The 24,627-nt window shown below is 31.9% G+C and overlaps 1 protein-coding gene across 15 annotated transcripts in view; it reads right to left on the bottom strand.

Annotated features, from left to right (window-relative positions):
* The window catches only part of LOC142329303 (2-(3-amino-3-carboxypropyl)histidine synthase subunit 2-like), a 30,144-nt gene extending 7,815 nt beyond the window's left edge, over window positions 1-22,329 (bottom strand). For 4 of the 15 annotated variants that reach the window (XR_012757448.1, XR_012757449.1, XR_012757450.1 and 1 more), the window contains exons 1-7: window positions 21,395-22,279; window positions 19,599-19,711; window positions 16,782-17,008; window positions 13,174-13,410; window positions 10,698-10,951; window positions 10,530-10,623; window positions 7,618-7,763 (exon numbers count right to left, since the gene is read on the bottom strand). Coding sequence is in view for 7 of the 15 variants with exons in the window: in XM_075373768.1 (XP_075229883.1) it covers window positions 6,026-6,060; window positions 7,618-7,767; window positions 10,530-10,623; window positions 10,698-10,951; window positions 13,174-13,410; window positions 16,782-17,008; window positions 19,599-19,711; window positions 21,395-21,544 (1,260 nt within the window). In the remaining 8 variants the exon portion in view is untranslated. Of the gene's footprint in view, window positions 1-5,703; window positions 6,061-7,617; window positions 7,768-10,529; window positions 10,624-10,697; window positions 10,952-13,173; window positions 13,411-16,781; window positions 17,009-19,598; window positions 19,712-21,394 lie in introns of those variants that run through there. The other 11 variants (XR_012757452.1, XR_012757453.1, XM_075373768.1 and 8 more) reach the window with 10 other exon arrangements.
* Window positions 22,330-24,627: the final 2,298 nt, after the last annotated feature.

The following is a 24,627-nucleotide window of genomic DNA, read 5'->3' as shown; positions in this document are numbered from 1 at the left end:
TCGCCATTGTTTTGGTTTATGTTCAGATTTCATAATTCCATCAATGTCTGTGGCAAAGGTCATATTAAACTTTGAAGAAACGAATGTAGTAAATGTTTTTCACAATTGCGATAAACAGATGTTTTGACATTTTCCTGCAATAGATGCCTTTCCAGTAGTTTGGAAGGTAGGAGCTCTGCTTTTTTTTCAGTTCCATCTGAGAAATTAGATGGGTGGCAAAGAGTCCTCTGCTCCCAACCGGTCAAACCGTGAATTCTAATTTGTATTTGGAAGTAATGAAACGCCTCATGGGTCGCATTTGTCAAATCCGACCCCAGTACCAGGATCTGGGCAGTTGGACTCTTGCACGATAATGCCCCGGTACAAATGGCAACAGTTACTATGTCGCAAATCAAATCACCGTCTTATCCCACCAGACTTTGCTTGAGCAGACTATTTTCTGTTCCCAAAACTCATGCTGAAGATGAAGGCTGCTTTTTCGACGACATTCCGCCCATGCAAAGGGCTTGCACCGAACAGTTGAAGGCGATCCCACAAATTGATTTCTCCAGAGCATTTGATGGGCTCTACCGGTATTGCAACGAGTGTATAACTACAGAAGGGTTCTATGTAGAAGGCTGTTGTGAGTAAATCTTTTTATCTTTAAATCTGTATTTTTATTTAATATAGTTTGGGAACTTTCCAGGCATACTGTGTGGGCACAGCAAAAGGCATTGAGCTTCTTTTTCCAGTATGCTAAGCTCTAAGGTCAGTTGCATAAGTTGAACAACACATATGTGGAGCCCGTGGTTTGTCTTGACTTCTAACTGAGCAACCAAAATAAAGTTTATAAGCTTTCTAAATTAATGAAGTCACTGACCTCCTCTGAGATTTCAACATAAATTGTTCACAAAAATAACAAAAAACATTGCTGTTATTCACACACTTTCAAGAAGACATGTTGAAGCACTGACAATAGTTATTAACATTCACATCTGAAGAAGCTGTTTTTTATACATCAATCCAGAAGATGAGAAAAGTAGAATTAACAATATTGCTTTTTATTATTTATTTGCAACATTTTGTGAAACATCACTGCTCATCACAGATATGAATTACAAAAACCAAAACCGTATAAAAATGTATTTCTTGAAAATTGAGGGTGATGGGAATAAAATTTAAGGATTTTTGGCATTTGGCGGTTATGTTTTATTTATTTCAGTTGTAGTTTTACAGGAAGCAAAATTATTGTTCCACAGTGTTATCGATAAGAAAAATAGATCAAGATGAAGTTGGTTTATAAATGCAACATTTTATTAAAAATAATAATAGTTTTTACTAATTAGTGAGTTTAACCTCCTCTATGAATCATGAGACCTTGCCGTTGGTGAGGGGGCTTGAGTGCTCAGGGATACAGAGTAGCTGGACCGAAGGTGCAACCATATCGGAGAGGTATCTGTTGAGAGCCAGACTAAGGAATGATTCCTGAAAGAGGGCAGCAGCTCTTTCAGTAGTTGTTAGGGGCGTGAGTCAGGACGACTTAAACGGCCGTATCAACATCACTCAGTCCTCTGAGTACTGCGCAGCTGAAAGCAATGGAAAACTACAGCTGCTTTTTTTCCAAGAAAATGTGGCTCTCTGCATTTTCACATAGCAATAATGGAGGCGCCTTCCTTGGTAAAATATTCCGGAGGTAAAATAGTCCCCCTTTCGGATCTCCGGGTGGGGACTACTAAGGAAGGGGTCACCAGAAAATTAAAAAATAACATTCTACGAGTCGGAGTGTGGAATGTTAGAAGCTTAAAAAAGATTGGTAGGCTAGAAAATTTAAAAAAGGAAATGGGTAGGACAAATGTGGATATAGTAGGAATTAGTGAGGTTCGGTGGGAAGAGGAAGGCGACTTTTGGTCAGGTGATTTTAGAGTAATTAACTCAGCGTCAAATAATGGGCAGGCAGGAGTAGGTTTCGTGATGAACAAGAAGATAGGGAGGAGAGTGGAGTATTTCAAAACGCATAGCGATAGAATCATTGTAATAAGGATAAAATCAAAACCTAAACCGACAACGATTGTTAACGTCTATATGCCTACAAGCGCCCATGATGATGATGAGGTAGAGTGTGTATACGAAGAGATTGATGAAGCAATTAAACACGTAAAAGGAGATGAAAATTTAATAATAGTTGGAGATTGGTATGCAAGCATTGGAGAAGGCAAGGAAGGAAATATACTGGGCAAAAGGAATGAAAGAGGGGACCGACTTATAGAGTTTTGCACGAAGTATAATTTAGTAATTGCCAACACCCAATTTAAAAATCATAATAGAAGAATATACACTTGGAAAAAGCCAGGCGATACTGCAAGGTATCAGATAGATTATATCATGGGTAAGCAAAGATTTAGAAATCAACTCGTTGACTGCAAAACTTACCCTGGAGCAGACATTGATAGCGACCATAATTTGGTGATAATGAAATGTAGATTGGGGTTTAAAAACCTGAAGAAAAGGTGTCAGATGAATCGGTGGAATTTAGAGAAGCTTGAGGAAGAGGAGGTAAAGAAGAATTTTGAGGAGGACATCGCAAGAGGTCTGAGTAAAAAAGATAAGGTAGAAAATGTAGAAGAAGAATGGGAGAATGTTAAAAAGGAAATTCTTAAATCAGCAGAAGCAAACTTAGGCGGAATAAAGAGAACTGGTAGAAAACCTTGGGTTTCAGACGATATATTGCAGCTGATGGATGAACGTAGAAAATATAAGAATGCTAGTGATGAAGACAGTAAAAGGAACTATCGGCAATTAAGAAATGCTATAAGTAGGAAGTGCAGACTAGCGAGAGAAGAGTGGATTAAAGAAAAGTGTTCAGAAGTGGAAAGAGAAATGAACATTGGTAAAATAGACGGAGCATACAGGAAAGTTAAGGAAAATTTTGGGGTACATAAATTAAAATCTAATAATGTGTTAAACAAAGATGGTACACCAATATATAATACGAAAGGTAAAGTCGATAGATGGGTGGAGTATATTGAAGAGTTATACGGAGGAAATGAATTAGAAAATGGTGTTATAGAGGAAGAAGAGGAAGTTGAGGAGGATGAAATGGGAGAAACAATACTGAGATCTGAATTTAAGAGAGCATTAAAAGATTTAAATGGCAGAAAGGCTCCTGGAATAGACGGAATACCTGTAGAATTACTGCGCAGTGCAGGTGAAGAAGCGATTGATAGATTATACAAACTGGTGTGTAATATTTATGAAAATGGGGAATTTCCATCAGACTTCAAAAAAAGTGTTATAGTTATGATACCAAAGAAAGCAGGGGCAGATAAATGTGAAGAATACAGAACAATTAGTTTAACTAGTCATGCATAAAAAATCTTAACTAGAATTTTATACAGAAGAATTGAGAGGAGAATGGAAGAAGTGTTAGGAGAAGACCAATTTGGTTTCAGGAAAAGTATAGGGACAAGGGAAGCAATTTTAGGCCTCAGATTAATAGTAGAAGGAAGATTAAAGAAAAACAAACCAACATACTTGGCGTTTATAGACCTAGAAAAGGCTTTCGATAACGTAGACTGGAATAAAATGTTCAGGATTTAAAAAAAATTAGGGTTCAAATACAGAGATAGAAGAACAATTGCTAACATGTACAGGAACCAAACAGCAACAATAACAATTGAAGAACATAAGAAAGAAGCCCTAATAAGAAAGGGAGTCCGACAAGGATGTTCCCTATCGCCGTTACTTTTTAATCTTTACATGGAACTAGCAGTTAATGATGTTAAAGAACAATTTAGATTCGGAGTAACAGTACAAGGTGAAAAGATAAAGATGCTACGATTTGCTGATGATATAGTAATTCTAGCCGAGAGTAAAAAGGATTTAGAAGAAACAATGAACGGCATAGATGAAGTCCTACGCAAAAACTATCGCATGAAAATAAACAAGAACAAAACAAAAGTAATGAAATGTAGTAGAAATAACAAAGATGGACCACTGAATGTGAAAATAGGAGGAGAAAAGATTATGGAGGTAGAAGAATTTTGTTATTTGGGAAGTAAAATTACTAAAGATGGACGAAGCAGGAGCGATATAAAATGCCGAATAGCACAAACGAAACGAGCCTTCAGTAAGAAATATAAGTTGTTTACATCAAAAATTAATTTAAATGCCAGGAAAAGATTTTTGAAAGTGTATGTTTGGAGTGTCGCTTAATATGGAAGTGAAACTTGGACAATCGGAGTATCTGAGAAGAAAAGGTTAGAAGCTTTTGAAATGTGGTGCTATAGGAGAATGTTAAAAATCAGATGGGTGGATAAAGTGACAAATGAGGAGGTATTGCGGCAAATAGATGAAGAAAGAAGCATTTGGAAAAACATAGTTAAAAGAAGAGACAGACTTATAGGCCACATACTAAGGCATCCTGGAATAGTCGCTTTAATTTTGGAAGGACAGGTAGAAGGGAAAAATTGTGTAGGCAGGCCACGTTTGGAGTATGTAAAACAAATTGTTGGGGATGTAGGATGTAGAGGGTATACTGAAATGAAACGACTAGCACTAGATAGGGAATCTTGGAGAGCTGCATCAAACCAGTCAAATGACTGAAGACAAAAAAAAAAAATGTAGTATTTAATGACAATTTACGTTTAAAATATATATTTTATTATTTTATTTTTATTGCACAAAAAATAAATAGAAATCAAATGAAAATTTTACGTTTTACCTTTTTTCCCAAAAACTAAACCTTAATTTTCAGGTGCCCATTATATGCAAGGACGCAAAAGACAAGGGTGTATGCAAGTTACAGTAATTAAATATGTAATTTTTCAAATAAATTACACCAATGTTTTTAACTTTTATTTTTTATAAAATAAATTAATTTTATATATATATACAAAGGCTTCCCAATATAACTATCAGTAGGACTCACATTTCCAAACAATGATATCAAGAGATAGTGATATAGGAATGTAGTACAACTCATAGAGTGGACTATGAAGTAGTTTAGATGGAGAGAGAATTCTCAGTGTTATGTACATTTGAAAAAGTACATACACTTAACTACACTGTTGTATATTTACAACAATTATTCAATACACAAATCACTCTCATTACCTTTCACCGCTTGACTGCAGAAGAAATTCTGGACTTAAAAGAGTTAAGGAAGAGGTTAGCCAACTACTATATAAGGAGTGTCTTGTTGGGAGTAAAACACAGATGATGAGAAAGGACTGATTTAAGCTTTTGAGATGTGAATATGGAGAACGATGGGGAAAAAAATATGAACAAATAAAATGGTGACTGATAAAATAATGAACAGGGTTAAAGAAGAAAGAGCACTAATGCAAGAAGAGTACAAAAGAAAAGAAAATGGTTAGGACATGTGGTTAGAAGAAGTGGAATCTTGACAATGCTTTGAAAGAGTTAGTAAAGAGAGAAAGGAAGCAAGAAAGAAGAAGGATGAAGATAATAAACAAGGTGAACTAGAAGCTACAAAGTGATGAAGGAGAAGGTGATCAAGGACAGAAATGGATGAAGACAATGATGGTGTAAGGATCCTGCCACAGAACACCAGTTGATGATGATGATGATGAAACACATTTTTAGACTCTTTCTAAACTGGAAACCACTGACTGGGATACTAATAAAGTGGTTTACAGAATTAAAAGCAGATAAATGTCTGCTTTCACAGTTTTTCATATTAAAGGGGAACTTCTTTAATATAGATGGGATTGGGGAAAACAATTACTTATTACAGGGCTCAATTAGTTTTTCAGTAGATATCACAAATTAAGTATTAAATAAGACTGTAATGAACTTAAGATTTTGATGATGATAATTAAAAAATAATCCAGTTTCATCATTGCTGTTCTTTGTGTTGTAGATATGGGTCCATGGGGAAAAAACTATCCAAACTTTATACACATAGTAGCTAATAACTTAAGCAATAATCATAACTGATTAATACATAATACCTTAATCATACCTTAATACTAATACCTAAATCATTATTGATTATTTTTAAAATATTAATCAAGGTGACTTCATATCAATATAATGCTGAGTTCTTGCTACAACACTCCACTGCAAAATATTAAAAATTTGTTTAAAATTATTACATTAGTGGATACATGACTTAATGATGTGTAATGAGTGAAGGATAAGTTAGACAATGGTGTAATACTTTAAAAATGGCTGTCCAAATGTGCATGACGAAGAGTAGAGTGGAGAGCCCAGTATTCAGATCGACAAAAATCATTGAACAAGTGAACCGAAAATTGCAATGTGATCGGTGATTGATGATTAGCTGATCGATTTCCGCATGTTAGAAGCACCTCTAACTACAAGATTTCACAGAAAAGCTTGAATATCACAAATTATGTACAAGATGGGCACTGAAAATGCTCACCAACCAAAAGAGCAAAGAATGTGCAGTAGATGAGCATTTTGGACCACTATTGACAAGATAGAGATGATTTTTTTCCCACACTGTTATGGGCGACGAGACATGGATATTCTACACCAACACAGAATCTAAACAACAGTCAATGCAGTGGCGCCATTCAAGTTCCCCAAAACCGAAGAAGTTTAAGCTATCTCCGTATTTAGTTGAAAAATGTTTGCTACTGCTTTTTGGGACAAAAAGGGCAATTTTGGACGAAATCAACCAATTTTGGTTGATTTCATGGAATATGGATCAACAATTACAGCTGATGTTTACTGCAAAATATTCTCACCAAACTGAAACGTGCAATCCAAAATTGATGATATGGAAACTATAGTCCAGCATAGTTCTCCTTTACGATCCTCCTTCACGACTAACATGTGTCCTCACACCGCTACTTTAACCAAGAAGAAGATTCAAGATTTTCATTGGGAATTTTTTTAACCACCCTCCATATAGTCCTGACCTTCAACCTAGTGACTACTTCCTCTTCTATATGTGGCTTGGTGGACAACGGTTTGAAAACAACGAGGAACTCAAGACTGCCATTTTCAGCTGGTTCAATTTCAGGTGGCGAACTTCTATGCAGAGTAGTTAAATGAACTGGTGCAGTGTTACGAAAAGTGTTTAGAACTGAATGGCGATTATGTGGAAAAGTATAACAGATATATAGTAAAATAAAGTGTAAGTAAAAATTTTTCTCACAAGTTATCTCTTTTAATGACCAACCTTTTACTTTATGAATGTGCCTCGTATATTATGCAAACATGACGGACATCCCTTGATGTTCCTAAAATTCTCACATAAGTTCATCACAAAATTGAAAAGTACATTTCCTTTTATAATTTTGTTTTTTAACATAATTAAATATGTATAATTTGTTCCCTTGGAAAAATGAATAGTGTTGATTGTCTATAATTGACTTGAAGGAAAGAAAGCCTATTGAGAAATTAATTGCTCAATATTAATTTTATTCTGGTTGGCAATCCATAACTAATACTGACTGATGATAACAATAGATGAATTTTTTTGTAGCGTGTGAAAAATGCCATGCCAGGACTTGAAACAAATACTTCTGGATGAAAGACAAATCACTCCACTACAGAGATCAGCCCTTTTATGAATGAAATATTTTGTGATTAAGTTATTTAAAAATAATAATTATTTCCAAAATACAGTTAGTTTTGATACGATACCTGGTATAACATCTCTAAAATCACTGGAATCACTGGTTGAAATTTCACTCCATGATCTTGTTTCATTCAATGCCATTTCTGCTTCCATTATAGATACAACTGGCTGATAGAAGTCTTTTTTGTTTTCCAGAACTGCACATACATTTCTATCTAGAGAGAAGAAAATATGTTTACAAATCATAAATAAAAATAAACTCAGTACAAATGCATGATTAAAACGTTATTATAAGCACCACACCTATTAAGAGAAATAACAGTTCAATTATGTCTTTATATAAAAAAAGACCAGTCTGGCCTCTCTTCACCAAACTCTTGTCTTTACAGTTCTGATACTAAAAGGACTGCAGGTGGTTCCACTTTCATCTGTCTTACAATCTTTTATTTATGCTGGAAATAGAGGTAAATATGATTTTGGGTAACAACTCATCATAATAATTGCCTAAATTAAAATGTATGAAAGAGATTAAAAGAGAGTTTAATCTCTTCATTTCGTTTCCACAAATGAAGAGTAGTATTTGAAAACTTGGAATTACTATGAAAATAAACTAGGAGAAAAGAAAAAAGAGAAGAGCCAAAATGGGTGTACAGATTTTAGAGTTAAAACAGAAAATATTTTAAAACAGACACGAAAATTGGGAAGAAGGTAATAGATGTAATGATGGCAAAAGATTTAGATATTATGGAGTTGAATAAAGTTAAGTAACAGGCAAGAGCCAACAGAGAAGTAAAAATTAGATATAGATCACTATGAAGTGATAGAAGATATTGTAGAAATCAGAATGGGTTTAATTGTATAAAGGAGTAAACAAGGTTTGAGTATGAAATAACAAAAGAGATTTGTTTCAACTAGGAGAGAAGAAATTTTCAACAGAAAGATTGGATGAGATAGGTAGCCAAAGTAAAAGAGGACAAAGGTATGATTCAAAAGTTTTTCAGGAGTACATCAACGGATAATTGATTGATTAGTAAATAAGAATCACATCAACAATTAAATTTATGCTATTATTACATAACATTCACATACATGTGGCAGCAGCTATCTATACTTTTCTGCTTTCTACTAAATTCTACTTTCAAAATAATTCCTTAACTAAAAAAAGTATATACATTTAATTTCAAAATATTTCTTAAGGACTACTTAATTTCATTAATATTTAAACTATCCTCATATCCTGTCTATAAGTTTTGTATATAGTATTATATCTCCTAATGACAGAAATAACAAAACCAGATATTACTGCTTCATTTTTAAATAAGTGCTCTTTAAGAACTAAGATTAAAGTTAGTTTATAATATGAGGCATGTTCAAAAACTATTCCAAAAACAAGCCGTAAGTTGAAAACTTTGAACTGAGGTGAATAGACAGTACATGCATTACAGCACATTCATGATTTTCCAGTCTCATCAATTAAGACACTTCTCACAAGTATGTGATTGATTGTTAACATTTGCATGTTACTATATCCCTTGAATCTATGTTAAAATCATAAAAGACAAAAGGTATTCATTTGGAGTTGGTCAATCCACAAAATTAAGTGCTATTTTGTCTTAGAAAGAATAAGAACTAAATAGAAAATTTTTAATCTTTATTAATCAAACTTATCAATCTATGCATTTATTAGTACTGATAAATTTTTTTATATCATAGACAGATTTGAGAAATAAAATTTGCAGTCAGAAAACTAGCAGTAATAAAAGTATTACGAGCTATTTATTAACAAGATTCAAAAAAAGTATTATATACAGTTAGCAATGTAATAACCTTATCTATGAAACCAAAAAAGGTATCCTAAAGGGATTTAAATGTAAACTACATTTAAATTTAAGACATTCGTTTCATTTTTAAAATCCCATGAAAATACAGAAAATAACTGTATGTATGAGTGTATTGTGTGTGTACGCGCGTGCACATGAGTTTATGAGTGAGTGAGCACGTGTGCACACATGCTTGAGTGAGAGGGGGGAGAGTGAGCAATAAACACTATTGTTTTATCATAGAGTTTGAGAGAAAAATAACACCTTTACCCTGTTTTGAAGTTAATCTATGGCTATTACCAAGTACTTGACTAATAATTTTATTTTGATGTAGAAACACTGGTTAAAAGCAAAAACTGGACAAAACTATTTTTTATTTTCCTAAAGTGTACGTTGCAATCTGTTCAACTATTGAACAATTAGCCAAGTCCCAATGAGATCAGGATGGTAAGTATGACATAAATGAGGAGTAGTGTTCTACAGACTTAGGCCGACCTTTCCTGAGATGTGCGATTATTAATTGAACCCAACCACCAAAACACACTGGTATCCACCCTATTTTACTAGGATTACTAGGAAATTTTACTAAGATTTGAACCTTAGAACCTTTGACTTGAAAATCTGCTATTAAACAACTGATTTGCAATGAAGAATTTACCATTAAACTGGTGGAAATAACTATAACAATTAGTTATCATTCTCATTTAAAAAAAAAAATATTTTTTTGGTTGAACAACAAATGACAGATGTAGCACATAAAGTTGCAGACTTATTCTTTTATGAATTCATGAAATGGATGAAACATTTAAATGGAAAACTAAAAACTCAATATAATAGAATTCCAGATGTTTAAATACGACTTTCAGATGACAGTGACTAATGTAATGTAGGTTTTCAGACACAAAATCCAGAGGTTCACTCGCCTTCTGTTTTTCTGTTGCAGTGTGAATAGGATGGCCAGATCAGTCTTTATCAACAACTATTGAGTGCTCTTGCGAGAATTTATCAATTCAACTGTGTACTGTTTTACAACGCAATTCACAATTTATAAAATAACTGTGAGGTAAATTTACACTGAACATTACTATAAGCGTAAGTGAATCAATTTTAATATCACTAAACTATTTTAGAACTACTATCATTAGATAGTACATTACCTCTTCTGCAACCTAATGATTCGGCAACAATTAGAACCTCTTGACAATATCTATTTGTTTCTAGTATCCTGGAAACTGAAAAATATGAGTAAGTCTAAAGTGCCAACATTAAAAGCCTTGTTTAATAAACAAATTACCTTAGATGAGAAGAATTTTTATATTACTAACCTCTGGGAAATTAGCCAATTTTGCTACAGTTGGTTTACCGATTGAAATTACATAACATTTTTTCCCTTTTCTTCTTATAAGAGTAGAAACTCTTCTGATTGCTTCTAAAAACCCATTTACACCAAGCGTTCCTACAATTATACCGACAGTTTTTGCATCTCTTAATTTCTCAATAAAATACCAACAACGCTGCAAAGTTTTTCCAATATCAACAGGTTCCAACTGGCCATTTCCAGAGTAACAACACATATTTCCTGTAAAATAAAACAAAATAACACAAATATATCACTTGCAATAGTTTCACTTTATATTAAGATAAAATTCCTTGAACCATGTGATGGCAAGTAATGCATGGTGGAAATAAATTAATTCTATCACACTACCTGTGCCCCAAAACGCATAGACCATTTCCTGGTAGAGTAAGCTTCTGCAAAAAAAAAGCACTAAAGGAACTAGTCAAGTGCCCGATAAATTGCTGGATTAATTCACCAGAAAAACTATTCTCATAATAGGATATTCAAGGCTCATATGATATATTTCAAATTATACCTACTTAAAAAAATCAGAAAAGTTCATATGAATACATGAACAAAATGTAATAAGTACAACTGAGAATAGGTTGATCTGAATTTTTAGAAATAATAATAGAATTTAAGAAAAGGGTTATAGAGGTAAGAATTTTAGAGGTAACTCTAATTATTAGGTGAGAAGTAAGGCTTAAACTAACAATGTATTACATTTTACAGAGTAATTTTTCATAAGTGATATTTTGAGTCGCTGACTAAAACATATTCAGAAAGATAAGACGTGGTTCCAAGAATAACATTAATAAAGTTAACTTCATAGATCTTTACTTTTTAGATCAAATTATATTTTAATATTTGATTTACCAAAATCAAATGAACTGTTCTCAGAACATCAGCAATTAAATAAATAATTATACTCATAATTTTATTGGGAAAATGAGTGGTAAATTTTTTTGTACTGTTGTCTTCTATAATTTCCTAAAATTGCATTTTATTTACAAAATTTTTTTTGCATTTCACGCAAAACTGAAGCAAAAGCATGATGTTTCAATTTGTAAACATTATCAAGTTAGCCCATTACCTCAATTTGGGTCTGTTTGTATAGGATTATGGTTGGGCAATAACTTTGTTTACAAAAAAAAACTTGAAAAATAGAGCAGGTTAGCTCAAATTAAAATCAAATTTTTACCAATGGTCTGACCTCTTTTGATGACATACACAAAACAAGCCAGTAGCACAGAAAGGTCCAGTTTTGAAAGTACAGTGTTTAGAAAAGTAATGACATATTCATTGGTTTAGCTAATACTGGAAAAAGGTAGGTAGTTTGCATTACTTAATTCATCATTTATATTTAAATAATTTCTTTTTCAATTGGATATTAATTAGAGAAATAATATAACATTATTAATATCTTATTACAATAAAATAAGAGAAACATTTATTAGCTGCAAAATGCCAATTTGAAATAAACTCATAGGCTTAGTACAATTTGATTGTAATTCTATGTGAAACAATATAATGATTTTTAAACAATATATTAATTTATACCTAATATAAATACAGACACATGTTTGGATGACATACTTAAGGTCTATATATGTTTTTCCTTAACATATCTGAACATTTTATTCATATTTCAAAATTTTATGGTAAGTGGTATGTAAATGAGATCTCAAAAACAATTTTGATCATTTCTTCAACTGAAAACAAACAATAATTAGAAAAAATTACAATACCTATAACAATACAAACATTTTCTTTAGTTAGTAACTGTTTGAAAATGTTGAACACATATTATGGAACATGAAAATGAAAAGTAATCTGTTTAAATTAATAGTAATTATTAATTTAAATTTTTAAATAATGTAATAACATTGAATGAAAGAGGGCTATTCAAAATGGTGACATCACTCCAACAAAAATGTGATGAGAGAGTATGTTGATTACTGAATGAAAATTTATTTCAGAAGCAACAAAAAGACTGTTGTGTGTAAGAGTGTCTACATAGTACCAGTCCATTCTTAAGCAATTTTTCTTAATTATTTGTCACACATTATACAATGTAGCAAAAAAAAAAAAAATTAAGAAATTATCGTATTAACAATGACAGCTATGAAATAAAATAAGAATAACTCTTGGATAGATAACAACTAAATATAGACAACAAAAACAAGGTAATGGTGAAGTAGCGAATAAGACATGAATGTTATAAGATGAACTGATTCAAACTGTTTAGAATTAAAGAAGCAGCAACTTCACCAAGTACTGCCTCCACATTCTCACAGAACCTATCCAGAAGAAATGGGATCAAAGATAAGAAAAGGAAGAACGAAAAAGGAGAGGATTATCAACCTGGAGAGGAATACAAGTACCACCAGGAAATTGTCCTTTCCAGGATCAAACAGTAAAATAATATAGGATCCTTAGCAATAAAATAAAATTACACTTACCGCTTAGCGATATGCGAAAATTATAAAGTAATCGTGATTCTTTTGGCCCAATAAACACGATATCTTTTGACTCATTACTATTATCTAGACAATAACCACGTCCTAATTTATAAATAGAATGTTCTGTACCACCACTTAAAAGGCAGCATGTCTTTGAGCATGCGCAACTGTGATTTTTATTTTTAATAGGTTCAGCCATAACAACATCACAGTCAGATAATCCATCACGAATAAATTCTAAACAAGCAAAAACAAACACGCTTATTAAAATAAAATACTCTTTCACATGTAGCAAAAGACCTGGTAGTCCAAGTTAATCAGTCGTATAACAAGACAAAATCATATACCAGGTGTACAAAAAAAATGTGTAAGGGTTTTAATTTTTTACACAATATCTTTTGGACGAGGTGTAGAATGTTGATTTAAGACTAGAATAAAAGAGAAAAAATATAAATTTTAGCTCCTACCTTTCCAGTTCACAGTACCACTACCAAAGATTGTGACTCTGAACAGAATCCCTATTCTGTGTTTTGCAGTTTGCTAAATGTAAACCCAGTTACAGTTCAACATGGATTTATAGAAAGTTTAATTGTGAGCCTTCAAGTGACAATAACATTCATTGATGGTATAATCTGTATGAAACAACCAGATGTTTATGTAAAAGGAAGAGTACAGGAGGACTGAAGGTGTCTGAAGAAAATGTTGAATATATTGGGAAGTCTTTCCTGAAGAAAATGTTGAATATATTGGGAAGTCTTTCCTGAAGAAAATGTTGAATATATTGGGAAGTCTTTCCTGGTAGTTATAAAAAATCTGTTAGGAAGACCGGCCATGAACTAGCAATGCCAGTGATGAAACTGTGGAATGTTTTAAGGAAACACTTACATATGCATCCAAACTGTTTATAACAGTTTTGAAGCAACCTGACTGCAAGCTTTGAAGCCTACAGACTACAATGTGTACAGTGACTTCGTAACTGAATGTTACAGTATGAAGATCGTCTTCTGTTTAATAATGAGTCAACATTTCATCTTAGTAGAAAAATTAACACATATAATGACCATATCTGGAGATCAGAAAATCCCGATGTACTCCTACAATATGAAAAGGACTTTCCAAAATTAAGTTTACAAACCGACCTTTTTTTAGCTGAAGCAAGTAACTTGCTTACTTGGATATCTACGTATGTGGCTCTTTCCTGGCAACAAGATGATGCACCTCCTCACTAGCACTGTGAACAGGATCGGTCAGCATGGATCCAATGACAAAGCTTGTTTGTGAACCTCCACGGTCACCTGATCTGATCACATGTGATTACTTTATTAGGATCTTGTGTACATGCCTCTATTACCTACAATCTACCCGATTTGAGGAAAGGATTGAACCAGCTGTCATTTCCATTACTCCAGACATGCTAGTTAAAATATGGGAAAACTCTTCTATGAGCTGGGCATGTGTCCCATATGACGAAAGTGCTCACATTGATCAAATGAAGGGAAAAACTGTGAAAGAATTACTCTCATTTTATTTGCAATTCATTATTGTAGTTTAAGTTAAGAGATATTAAATAGCTTTAAAATCATTGATATTCTTTTCATACACTCCATACATACTATAGTTACTGTTACAAAAACACACTGTTATGTTGATTAACAAACATGAAAAGGAGGAATTCCATTTTTTTTGGAATCCAGTGGCAATTCTCAGTATTTAACTTTTCTTAACTTGTCCTGGTGTTTCAAAAAATTATCGATTGTCACATCAAAAAGTCATTTAGAATAAATTATTCATTCCATTACTTTGGTAACATATCTTCATAATTTGTAGTTTACAAACTTCAATTGGTCCATAAGGTATTAAAGGTAATGTTGTTTCTACTCAAAATTTCAATGTAAAGAGTAACAGAACTTAAAATTATGGAGAAATTGGAATAAGGCCTTTTTTCCATTACAATTGTGATTTATCTAGTATACAGTAAACTAAATGTTTTTTTAATTTATTTTTGCATATAAAGGTGGATCAGGAAAAACAAGAAATTTTGAAATAACTACCACCAATGATAAATATTTTTGCAAGTTTTATTGTTGAAAATTAAAACAATATATACCCCATTAAGGCTGAAATAACAATTTTCAATTTTTGAAAATAATGTCGAGTAGGTGGTGTCCTCCACTGTATGCATTCAAAGAATCAAACGTGAAGATTTTGCACAGCACTATATAAATATAGCATCAATGTGGAAATCTTGCAAATTTTCTCTTGAGTTCTGGTTTTCAGCTAAGCAATTGTACCTTGTCAAGGGCTGTACACTTTGTTCAAGGCAGCCCCAAACAGAAGTCGCACATTGTTAAGTCCAGCGATCTTGAATGTCAACAAACCGTGAGATTACATGGTTACCAAAGAACTGTCGAATGGTTATCACTGATGTTCTTGCAGTATGGGCCACGGCACCATCTTGCTGGAACCACAGATATCCGTTTCAGGGAAGTTTTTGAGTTGTTCTGGCACAAAAAATTCAAGTATTTAAACATACTTTGTATGTTTAAATACTGTGGGAGGATATTCACAGTCATTGAATATTCTCTCATCTTTAAAGAAATATGAACCCCATCAAGCCGCATCAGATAAAACACACCAAATGGTAACCTTAAAGCTATGTAAAGACTTATGAGCTACGTAATGTAATTTAAGATTATTAGGGGATCAATATCATTTTTGTTTGTTGACATATCCATTAACATGGAAATGCACTTTGTCCCACATCTACAAATTTTCAATGAAACTAGGGTAGTCATTGATCTTTTTCATCATTTTTTCACAAAACTGCAGTCACACCAAAAGGTCCATTGGTTTTAACTGTGCCACAATTTGCATTTTGTATGGAACTGTAAGTCCTGATGGAGTCTTCATGGAGTGGTTGTCTTGTCAAGGTACAAAGCTGATAATGTTTATGAGCAAAACATTGAGACTTATTGTGAACGAAATCCAAACAGCTTCAATATTCTCTGAAGTTCTCAGAGTTTATGGAGCTCCTAATGGTTTCTTCTTTAAAGTTGAACCAGTCTCCTCAAAATTCTCAACCTCTGTATTAATCGTATGGCAAGACAGAGCACAATCATGACTTTCTAAATTGTAGTGATACTGAAATTCCCTGTAAGCAGCGTGTGCTGTCACCGTTTTTATAATATGCTTTCATGGCAAATGCACATTGGAAACCAGTCTACCGATCCAAGGCAAGGTTGTTCACCCTGCCTCAACAACACAGTCATGAAATGCTGCCATTTTACATGGCTGGCTTTACAAACCTTACTCTGTTATAAATATATCTAAAAAATTTATAAAAAAAATTTGTGAACCTTTTGGACAACCTCATCATAATTATCCAAAAAACTATAAAACACACGTAAAGTCAAATGTTTTTTTCATTTATAATTTCATTAAAAATTGAAAAATAAACACCAATACCCTTGAGAGAAATTATTATAAATAAATTTATAAATTTACTATAATCTATTTCTCAAGTGTCTTAATATTTCATTATATCAAACAGATATTTCTATTAAAATATGAAGACTAATCGCACACAAAATTAATAAAAAAAAACTTACTCATATGATGGCTATAACCAACATCAAAGACTAAAACTAAAACAAACGGAGATTCCACAGCAGAACAATGTTGTCTTATAATCGATACACATTTTGTAACATCAAGAGAATATTTTGGAAATACATAAAACACTGGTAATCGAACTGTAGGACTTAAACAAGTATGTCCAAAATGTATAATACCATCTGCATTTATATGTTCAGCTGCTACTTCATCAACACAACAACTGCAAAGAAACAAAAATGATTATCAATTAGAAAATAATTACACAACTTCAATTACACAACATTCTCAACTGGAGTCCACAATGATGTATGTTGAAAATAAATTACGTTATATCACTATAAGTAGCACAGTCTTTAAAAATTAGCTATATGAAAAATATACAATAAAAATAAGATGGGGAAATCAAAAATTTAATCGCATTTATCATAATTACTTGATCATAAGAGATATTAAACAGCAAAATCACATCCCCTTTCAAGGAATATAATTTTATTTGCCCAATATTTTATTTGCTTGTATAGTTATCATAAAAGTAGCATGTTCAATAAAAAAAAGTAGCAACCAATTTGAAAGTCTTGTTTTTTATGGCCAAAAGATTTAACCCCCATTAGAAATTAATTCCCATTTACTTGAAATATATAGTGACATCATAACTAATTATAAGTCATGATTGCAAACTGATGAGTTCCATTCAATAGTAGGCACATTGACATTGACAACAATGCACATGGAAGTGCAAACTACACCACCCATGATTATCTTCAATACTGAGATGAGTGTTTTAATTAGCAACATAGCTTATTGCCAACTTAACACAAATAACAATATTTTTAAGCAGTTTTTTTTATATTGGTATGGCAAAAAAATATCATGATGAAAACAATCACCTCCATCAATGTAGGTTATTGCTGGATTAATCATTTCTTATTAAAAATGAAATGAAATTCAGTTGATATATTATTCCCATCTTCATATGAAAGAGTGTTGAACAATTTCCTCTGTCAGAAAGATGTTGCAGAACAATTTTCTTTTATAACTAAGATGGTATATGCACTAAATACGGACTCACTGACAATGAAATTAATGCAGTAGTATATCTGAAAATGGTGAAGAGACTCTCAGAAGAAAGTCAATTTAAGATGGATGGCCAGCTAAAGGCATTGTATTTTTAAGTGTCAATAAATACCTATCATAGATTTTCAAATGGATGTGATATAGCACATATAGTGGCAGTTGATGTGGTATAGCAGCATCTCTCTAGCAATCTCATCTGGCACCTCGCAAACTTCATTTTTTCAACCTCATGAAAGAGGGCTATTCAAAATGGTGATAACACTCCAACAAAAATGTGATGAGAGGGTATGTTGATTACTGAATGAGAATTTATTTCAGAAGGCAACAAAAATACTGTGTTAAAATCAAGGGGGCATTTACACATCTATTTCCTGTGTAAGAGTGTCTACATAGTACCAGTCTATTCTTAAGCAATTTTTCTTAATTATTTGTCACACCTTATACAATATAGCAAAAAAAAAAAAAAAAAAAAAATTAAGAAATTATTGTATTAACAATGACAGCTATGAAATAAAATAAGAAAAATATAAATCATGTCCACAGAATAATAGCCAGATAGCTAAATATACATTATTATTAACATCTACACACACTACATATATTTACTTGGTAAACTTAGTCGCCATTACACACCAGTTGCTAGAACAAAATAATGGATGAAAGAGGCTGGTTCAACATCTGGATAGTGCTCACTATTTTTTATTGTTTATAATTAATTTTAGGTACTTACGTATTAACGCCACCGCAGCTACAGCTTTATTTAAAAACAAAGTAGTCAATCGGATTTCGGTGTAAAATGGGCCAATATAGAGTTTAACATAGATTCAAAACAGTCTCTTTATTAATTTGAATAAATGGTTATTTATATTTATTTATTTTATAAATATAATTTAACCAAACTTAACCTACGCTCGCTAACCTTGACTAATTAACAGGAGTGTTTTGATTAAAATAATACATAATTGCAATAATTACTGAATTTATTAAATAAATACTCAAAAAATTACGGTGTTAATTAGTCAAAGTTGGCGAGCGAAACGAGCGTAGGTTAAATTTGGTTAAATTATATTTATAAAATAAATAAATATAAATAACCATTTATTAAAATTAATAAAGAGACTGTTCATTTTTCACTGAAATCCGACTGACTACTTTGTTTTTAAATAAAGCTGTAGCTGCAGTGGTGTTAATACGTAAGTACCTAATTTTACTTTGTACACACAAAGTTATTAAAATGTGATGAGACTACCACAATAGAAATATAAAATTGCTTGACAGAAATGAACATTTAGCTTAACATAATATTAGCTTGATATGATACACATTTCAACTAAACAATAAAAATCATTAATAGTCAAGAGAAAGTAAACTGTTTTGCCACAGAGTTAAAGAACTCCCAGTAGAATGACTATTAGATAGCATTTTTAAACAAGAAGTAAATTTTGGAAAAATTACAAAGGGCTTTACACTTATTTTGAGTTCTATTATTTATTCATAAAATTATAGAAAACTCATACAATTTTTTTTTTATATAAATCACTAACTCTGCAATTAATTAAGAATTTATATGTACAATGTTCAAATTATTGGGAATGTTAACAATTATGAATGACTTAAAACACTAGATTACAAACATCTACGGAAAATTTCATTTTGATAAATATTTTAGCAAAAAAGTTTATTGTATTATATTTAGAACACTCAGCATCATTATAATATTTTTTTAATAAATTTACCTGCCATATGAAGTATCACCTAAGATATACAACTTCCTGCAGATTTGTTTTTCAAGCCATAAAGACACTTCAACAGAATCACAAAGAAGAGAATCAGGAAACTGTAAAGATACCTGTTCAAAAAGTGAAAATTAACTAAAAGGTTGTAGTTATTAATTGCTTTATAAAAAAAAATAAAAAAAGGTATTATTTAGAAATCCTCACTATCAGATGAATACTAATCAACTGAAATGCCTGTTTATAGTATCCCGTATCATCTCAACACAAGTTCAATTTTATCACAGTACACTTGGAAAAGATTTAATTAACTAGTTTTACAGTGCAAAAAGCATAAAAGTGCAAAGTAAAAAATGTACGTGACCATAAGTGGAATTCAGGCTAATACAAATTAAATTTTTTTATCACAGAACTTTAAATGGAACTCATTTTTAAAACCATTCTCTGATTTGGTGTACTAAGAAGAAAACAAATTAATGTAAAGATGTAAAAGTATAAGGGCCAGACTGTTACAGTGATAGTTCAAAAAGCACATAAACATTGGAGAGTTTAAGACTGTAACTTCTAGGGTTAAAACATAAAAAATTTAAACAATAAATCTACATCTACAACACTGTGTGATGCATGTACATGTGTTTGCTATACCAAATAAGGAGCTCGTGTTTCTATATCTTAAAGAAAGCATAGTAGCTGCGAGCTCTTTGGCAGAGAACTTGAACACTTTTGAACCTGCATGGTAAACATCTACACTATCTGCCACTTTTGATTTATTTATCATCATTTAGTGCAACTGCGTATGTTGTGTGCTGAAATAATGCTACATATAAAAGTTGATTAATGCATTTGTTCATACTTAATATACCATAGTAGATATAATTAGGGTCAAAAATACAAGATCTAAATGTCAGAAAGCGGGTTTTAACAGCAGGTGACCCATGCAAGATTAAAGTTTGTACTCTATCATCAATACTATAGACAATTAACTATAAGTTTTGTGAGTTATGGAGACCTGTTCAGTTGCTACTCCATTCTGTGGAAAGAAGTTAAGTTTAAGGTAAGAGTTAAGGTTACACCTTTTGTGGGAGGAGTTTAGGGATAAATTACCAAGGTTTGGCAATACTTAACACCATCTTGTAGGGCACCTAACCGAATTTATGTTTAGGACATTTGAGCGAATTTATGTTTAAATGGAAATGTGGTCACTACAGAGAGAGACTATACTACATGTTCCATTCATGCTAGTAGTCATATGATGACAGTCACCTTACAACCATTAACAGGTGACTCTTGAATCCAACTCTGAGTCTACTAAGGTTAGTTTATAGTTTATTCCTCTCTCCACAAAACTCCAACCTTAACCTTAACCCTAATCTCTCTCCATAGAACCGGATTAGCATCTCAACACATTACTATAACTCAAAAACTAATTACTAATTAACTAGAGTACTGATAAAACTGCAAATTTATTTTCTAAAATTTAGATCTTCTGTTTTTCTGATTCTAAGCATATCTAGAATTTAACTTCAACAAATACTCAATGTGTAATCTGATTGATAGATATTTTAATCTGATCTATTAAGGTACAGAAGTGGCACTATTAATTTTAAATCACTTGAAACACAACATTAAATAGTATACATGAGAAAGTTTGCAGTATATCAAATGATATGAATACTAACCAACTGTAGCAACTGCAGCTGAACTTATTGACAGAAAAAAAAATTAAATAACAGAATCTAAATGCTAATAGAATTCACATCCATTGATTACAGATGGAAAAATAATTTAAATCCACCTACCTTTTCTAAATTGTTATCCGTTATCCACTTAACACATTCATCTAAATCATACTTTTCTATTAACTCATTTTCCGAACTACAAATGTCTGGCAACATAACATCCACTTTTCTTTCAATCGCCTCTTCGCTTCTAGTACTAAATCCGGACATGTTAAAAAAATAAAAACAGTAATTCAGTGAATAGTTAAAACACACTTTTCAATACATTAACTTATTACTGTTAAAAAGTTTTAAGACGTAATGAGAAAAACACAATTTTGCCGTGAATCTAACACAGATTTTATTATTAAAATAACAAAAGTACATAAAATTACAGCAACAAAATTCGGTGCTTGCTTTCAATATGCAAGAACTAATAAATTTGATTCTTATCACCAAGTGGAAGCCATTATGCCAATAAAAAAAAATTACACAAGAATTATAACAATAATCTATAATTAAAGATAAACATTATTTTCGAGTAAATACTAATAACTATGAATAATTTCCCAAAATGTTTTTATGTTCAAGAATTATAAATCGAAACTACTCAAACACACGTAACCACTTTTCAACAAGATTTATATTAACTGTGCTGTTCACAATCTACCAGATTTAAACGATCTACTAAGCAACATCAATAAATAGTTCAGTTCTCCAAGATCAGTGGCTTAACCAAGAAACTCAGGACGGACTATTCTTGTAAAACTTCTGACTGTACATTCCAGTTAATTCAGTGATAAATAACTAAATATCGTATCTATAATTATTTGTTGTGCTACAGGGTAGATGGCCATTAGAAAAAACATACGCATTGTGTAGAGCCTGCAGTACGCTCCTATAATATTCGGTACGAAAGTAAAGCTTGTATTTGAATAATCTTACAAACCACTTGACGGAAAGAATGAGTTTTACATCATTGTGGAGTTTTACTTCCACTTTCCTTGCTCACTTATGTTTTATTCTTAAGAGTTTCAATTTATTTCAAGATATAAAGGATTTTGGAAAATTATAGATAAAATATATCCTATTTCTCTCATATTTCCATAAAATCCAACTTTCAGATTAGAAAAAAACTAATGCTTACTAATAGTTCAAAGCACAGTTTGACCTGTAGTTTAAATAAGTTTTTTTTTCGACCAACGGTTTCAATATGACAGCCATTTAAAGCAAAAAATAATTATTTGGTTCTCCGTAAAGTAGGTATTTTTCAGTCGAACTGTGTCAACAGTATTTTTTCACGGTTCGTACAAATTTTCATAGTTTTAATTCACAATGTGATTGAAAAAAGATTATGGAGATTGATGTAATTACATCCCAATTGTTGGTAATCCCAATCATCTGTAAAAATAGCGTACAATAGGTTTACAGTGTTCTTTACCAAAACATAACTAACCAGTGCAAGGTGTTTAATGTAAGCCTCGACCTTTAAAAACAGCTGTTGAAATTCCCATCACCTTTACTAGAAAATCTTTCTTTCACAATTCTTTAATAAATTAAAATTATGAAAACATGGTTGTAGCGCACATTAGTATTTTTTATTTTTTTTCCGTCTTGTATATTAAAAAAAATTGGACTGGCCATCTGGTCGTTCTAGTAGACGGATTGGGCTAATTTTTTTTTTTATTCTGTTCAGAATGACCCACATATTCGTCATCGGACCTCAAACTAGAGTCTTCTCTGAGAATCTTAAAAAAATCCTAATTTATTCCTTAATTGAGGAAATTTTCAAGGTTATTACTCGCTTGAAGACTTATGTGATCGGTTCATTCAGAGCAGAATAAAAAAAAATCACCCGATCCGTACAATAAAACATCTGGACGGAATGGAAATAGATTTTCAGCACGCATTTTACCTGTAGTAGAAAGGAAAAAGAAAAACTTGGGGGTTGGGCGAGACGTTGTAAAAGTAACAGGTTTTTCGATGATTTTTTAAATACATAATATTACTTTGTAATAATAATGCTGCGGACCAGCAAGAGGCGGCTACTAACCTTTGACCAACAGCCTAAATAGTTATTTCATTAATAATAGACTTACTGAAACTGTCCATCACAAAAACAAAACATAATTTTGAGTACTTCAAACTTGTGTTCTTAAAAAATGTTATTTATAAAGGTGGCTTATAGTGAGACTGATGTCCCATCACACTTTACAATATACTTTGAATTATTCACTTCCAAAACTATAATCGAGTTTTTAGAGGTATTGATTAAATATGAACATATAACTCATGTTACACTACAATCAAGAATGATAATCAGCTATTGTGCTACAAATATGTAAGCCTACCTCATTCATTTATCTGATACATTTGATTTATTGAAATGAATGTATTTGTGATTAATACAAATTTAAGGGAGCCTTTTTTTTTAGCACCTATAGTGTAGATGTAGCCAGAATGCATGGACAGTATCCAAACTGAATAGAATATTACTATCTTTCTACAAAATCCATGAAAACATTTCTCCAACCCTACTGATCACAAGAGAATTTTTCCACCTCCTGGGAAACTGAAACGATTCTTTTCAAACTAATTATAGGTTGAAATTTGGCCTCAGCTGCCACTTTGAACAGCCAACTTATTAAATAGTTGCTCGTTTCAATATTCAAGTGCCTCTTTACAAATTCGACATAACTGAGACTCGTATAGTATAACTCTAAATCTGATTAACTTGCACATTCACAACTGAACTTAAGAATGGAAATTGAATTTCTTTTCTGTCATTGTTGAAGATAATGAAAAAACAGTGTGGGAAGATCATGCTTTGCTTCCTCTCTCCTAAACAGAGTGAAATTTGAGGAGACATTTGTGTTGACATTCTTAAAAACATTTAAAATGATAATTTTTTAATACAGTTCAGAAATTAAATTAAAGCGACAGTCCATCCAGGTAGCAGAGTCCCAATTCACAAAGAAAAAAGAAAGCACGAAAAGCAATCTAAATTCAAAGTAATGCCTTTTTTTTTATTTCTGAGGACTTGTTCACATTGATTGGGTGTCTGATCATCAAACTCTTAAGTCTATGTAAGGCTTATGAACCTCTGTACACAGGTGAGAAGAAAAGACCTGAAATGTGGAAGAGTACTCATGGTTTCACTAAGTCACTACTGTGTCTGTAAAGATTTTTTTGTCTAAATATATGAGAGAACTAACGTTTTATGGTTTATGTAGCCCATTGAAAGTAAATGGCTGAAATCATCATCTTGTATTTAAAAATGAGTTTTATAGTAACTTATCTTCAACAAAGAAAAG

The sequence above is a fragment of the Lycorma delicatula genome, chromosome 8, assembly GCF_047948215.1.
Source record: "Lycorma delicatula isolate Av1 chromosome 8, ASM4794821v1, whole genome shotgun sequence".
In the NCBI taxonomy this organism is placed as follows: domain Eukaryota; kingdom Metazoa; phylum Arthropoda; class Insecta; order Hemiptera; family Fulgoridae; genus Lycorma; species Lycorma delicatula.
Note: the sequence above shows the minus strand (reverse complement) of the source record. Positions and strands in the feature narration are given on the sequence as shown.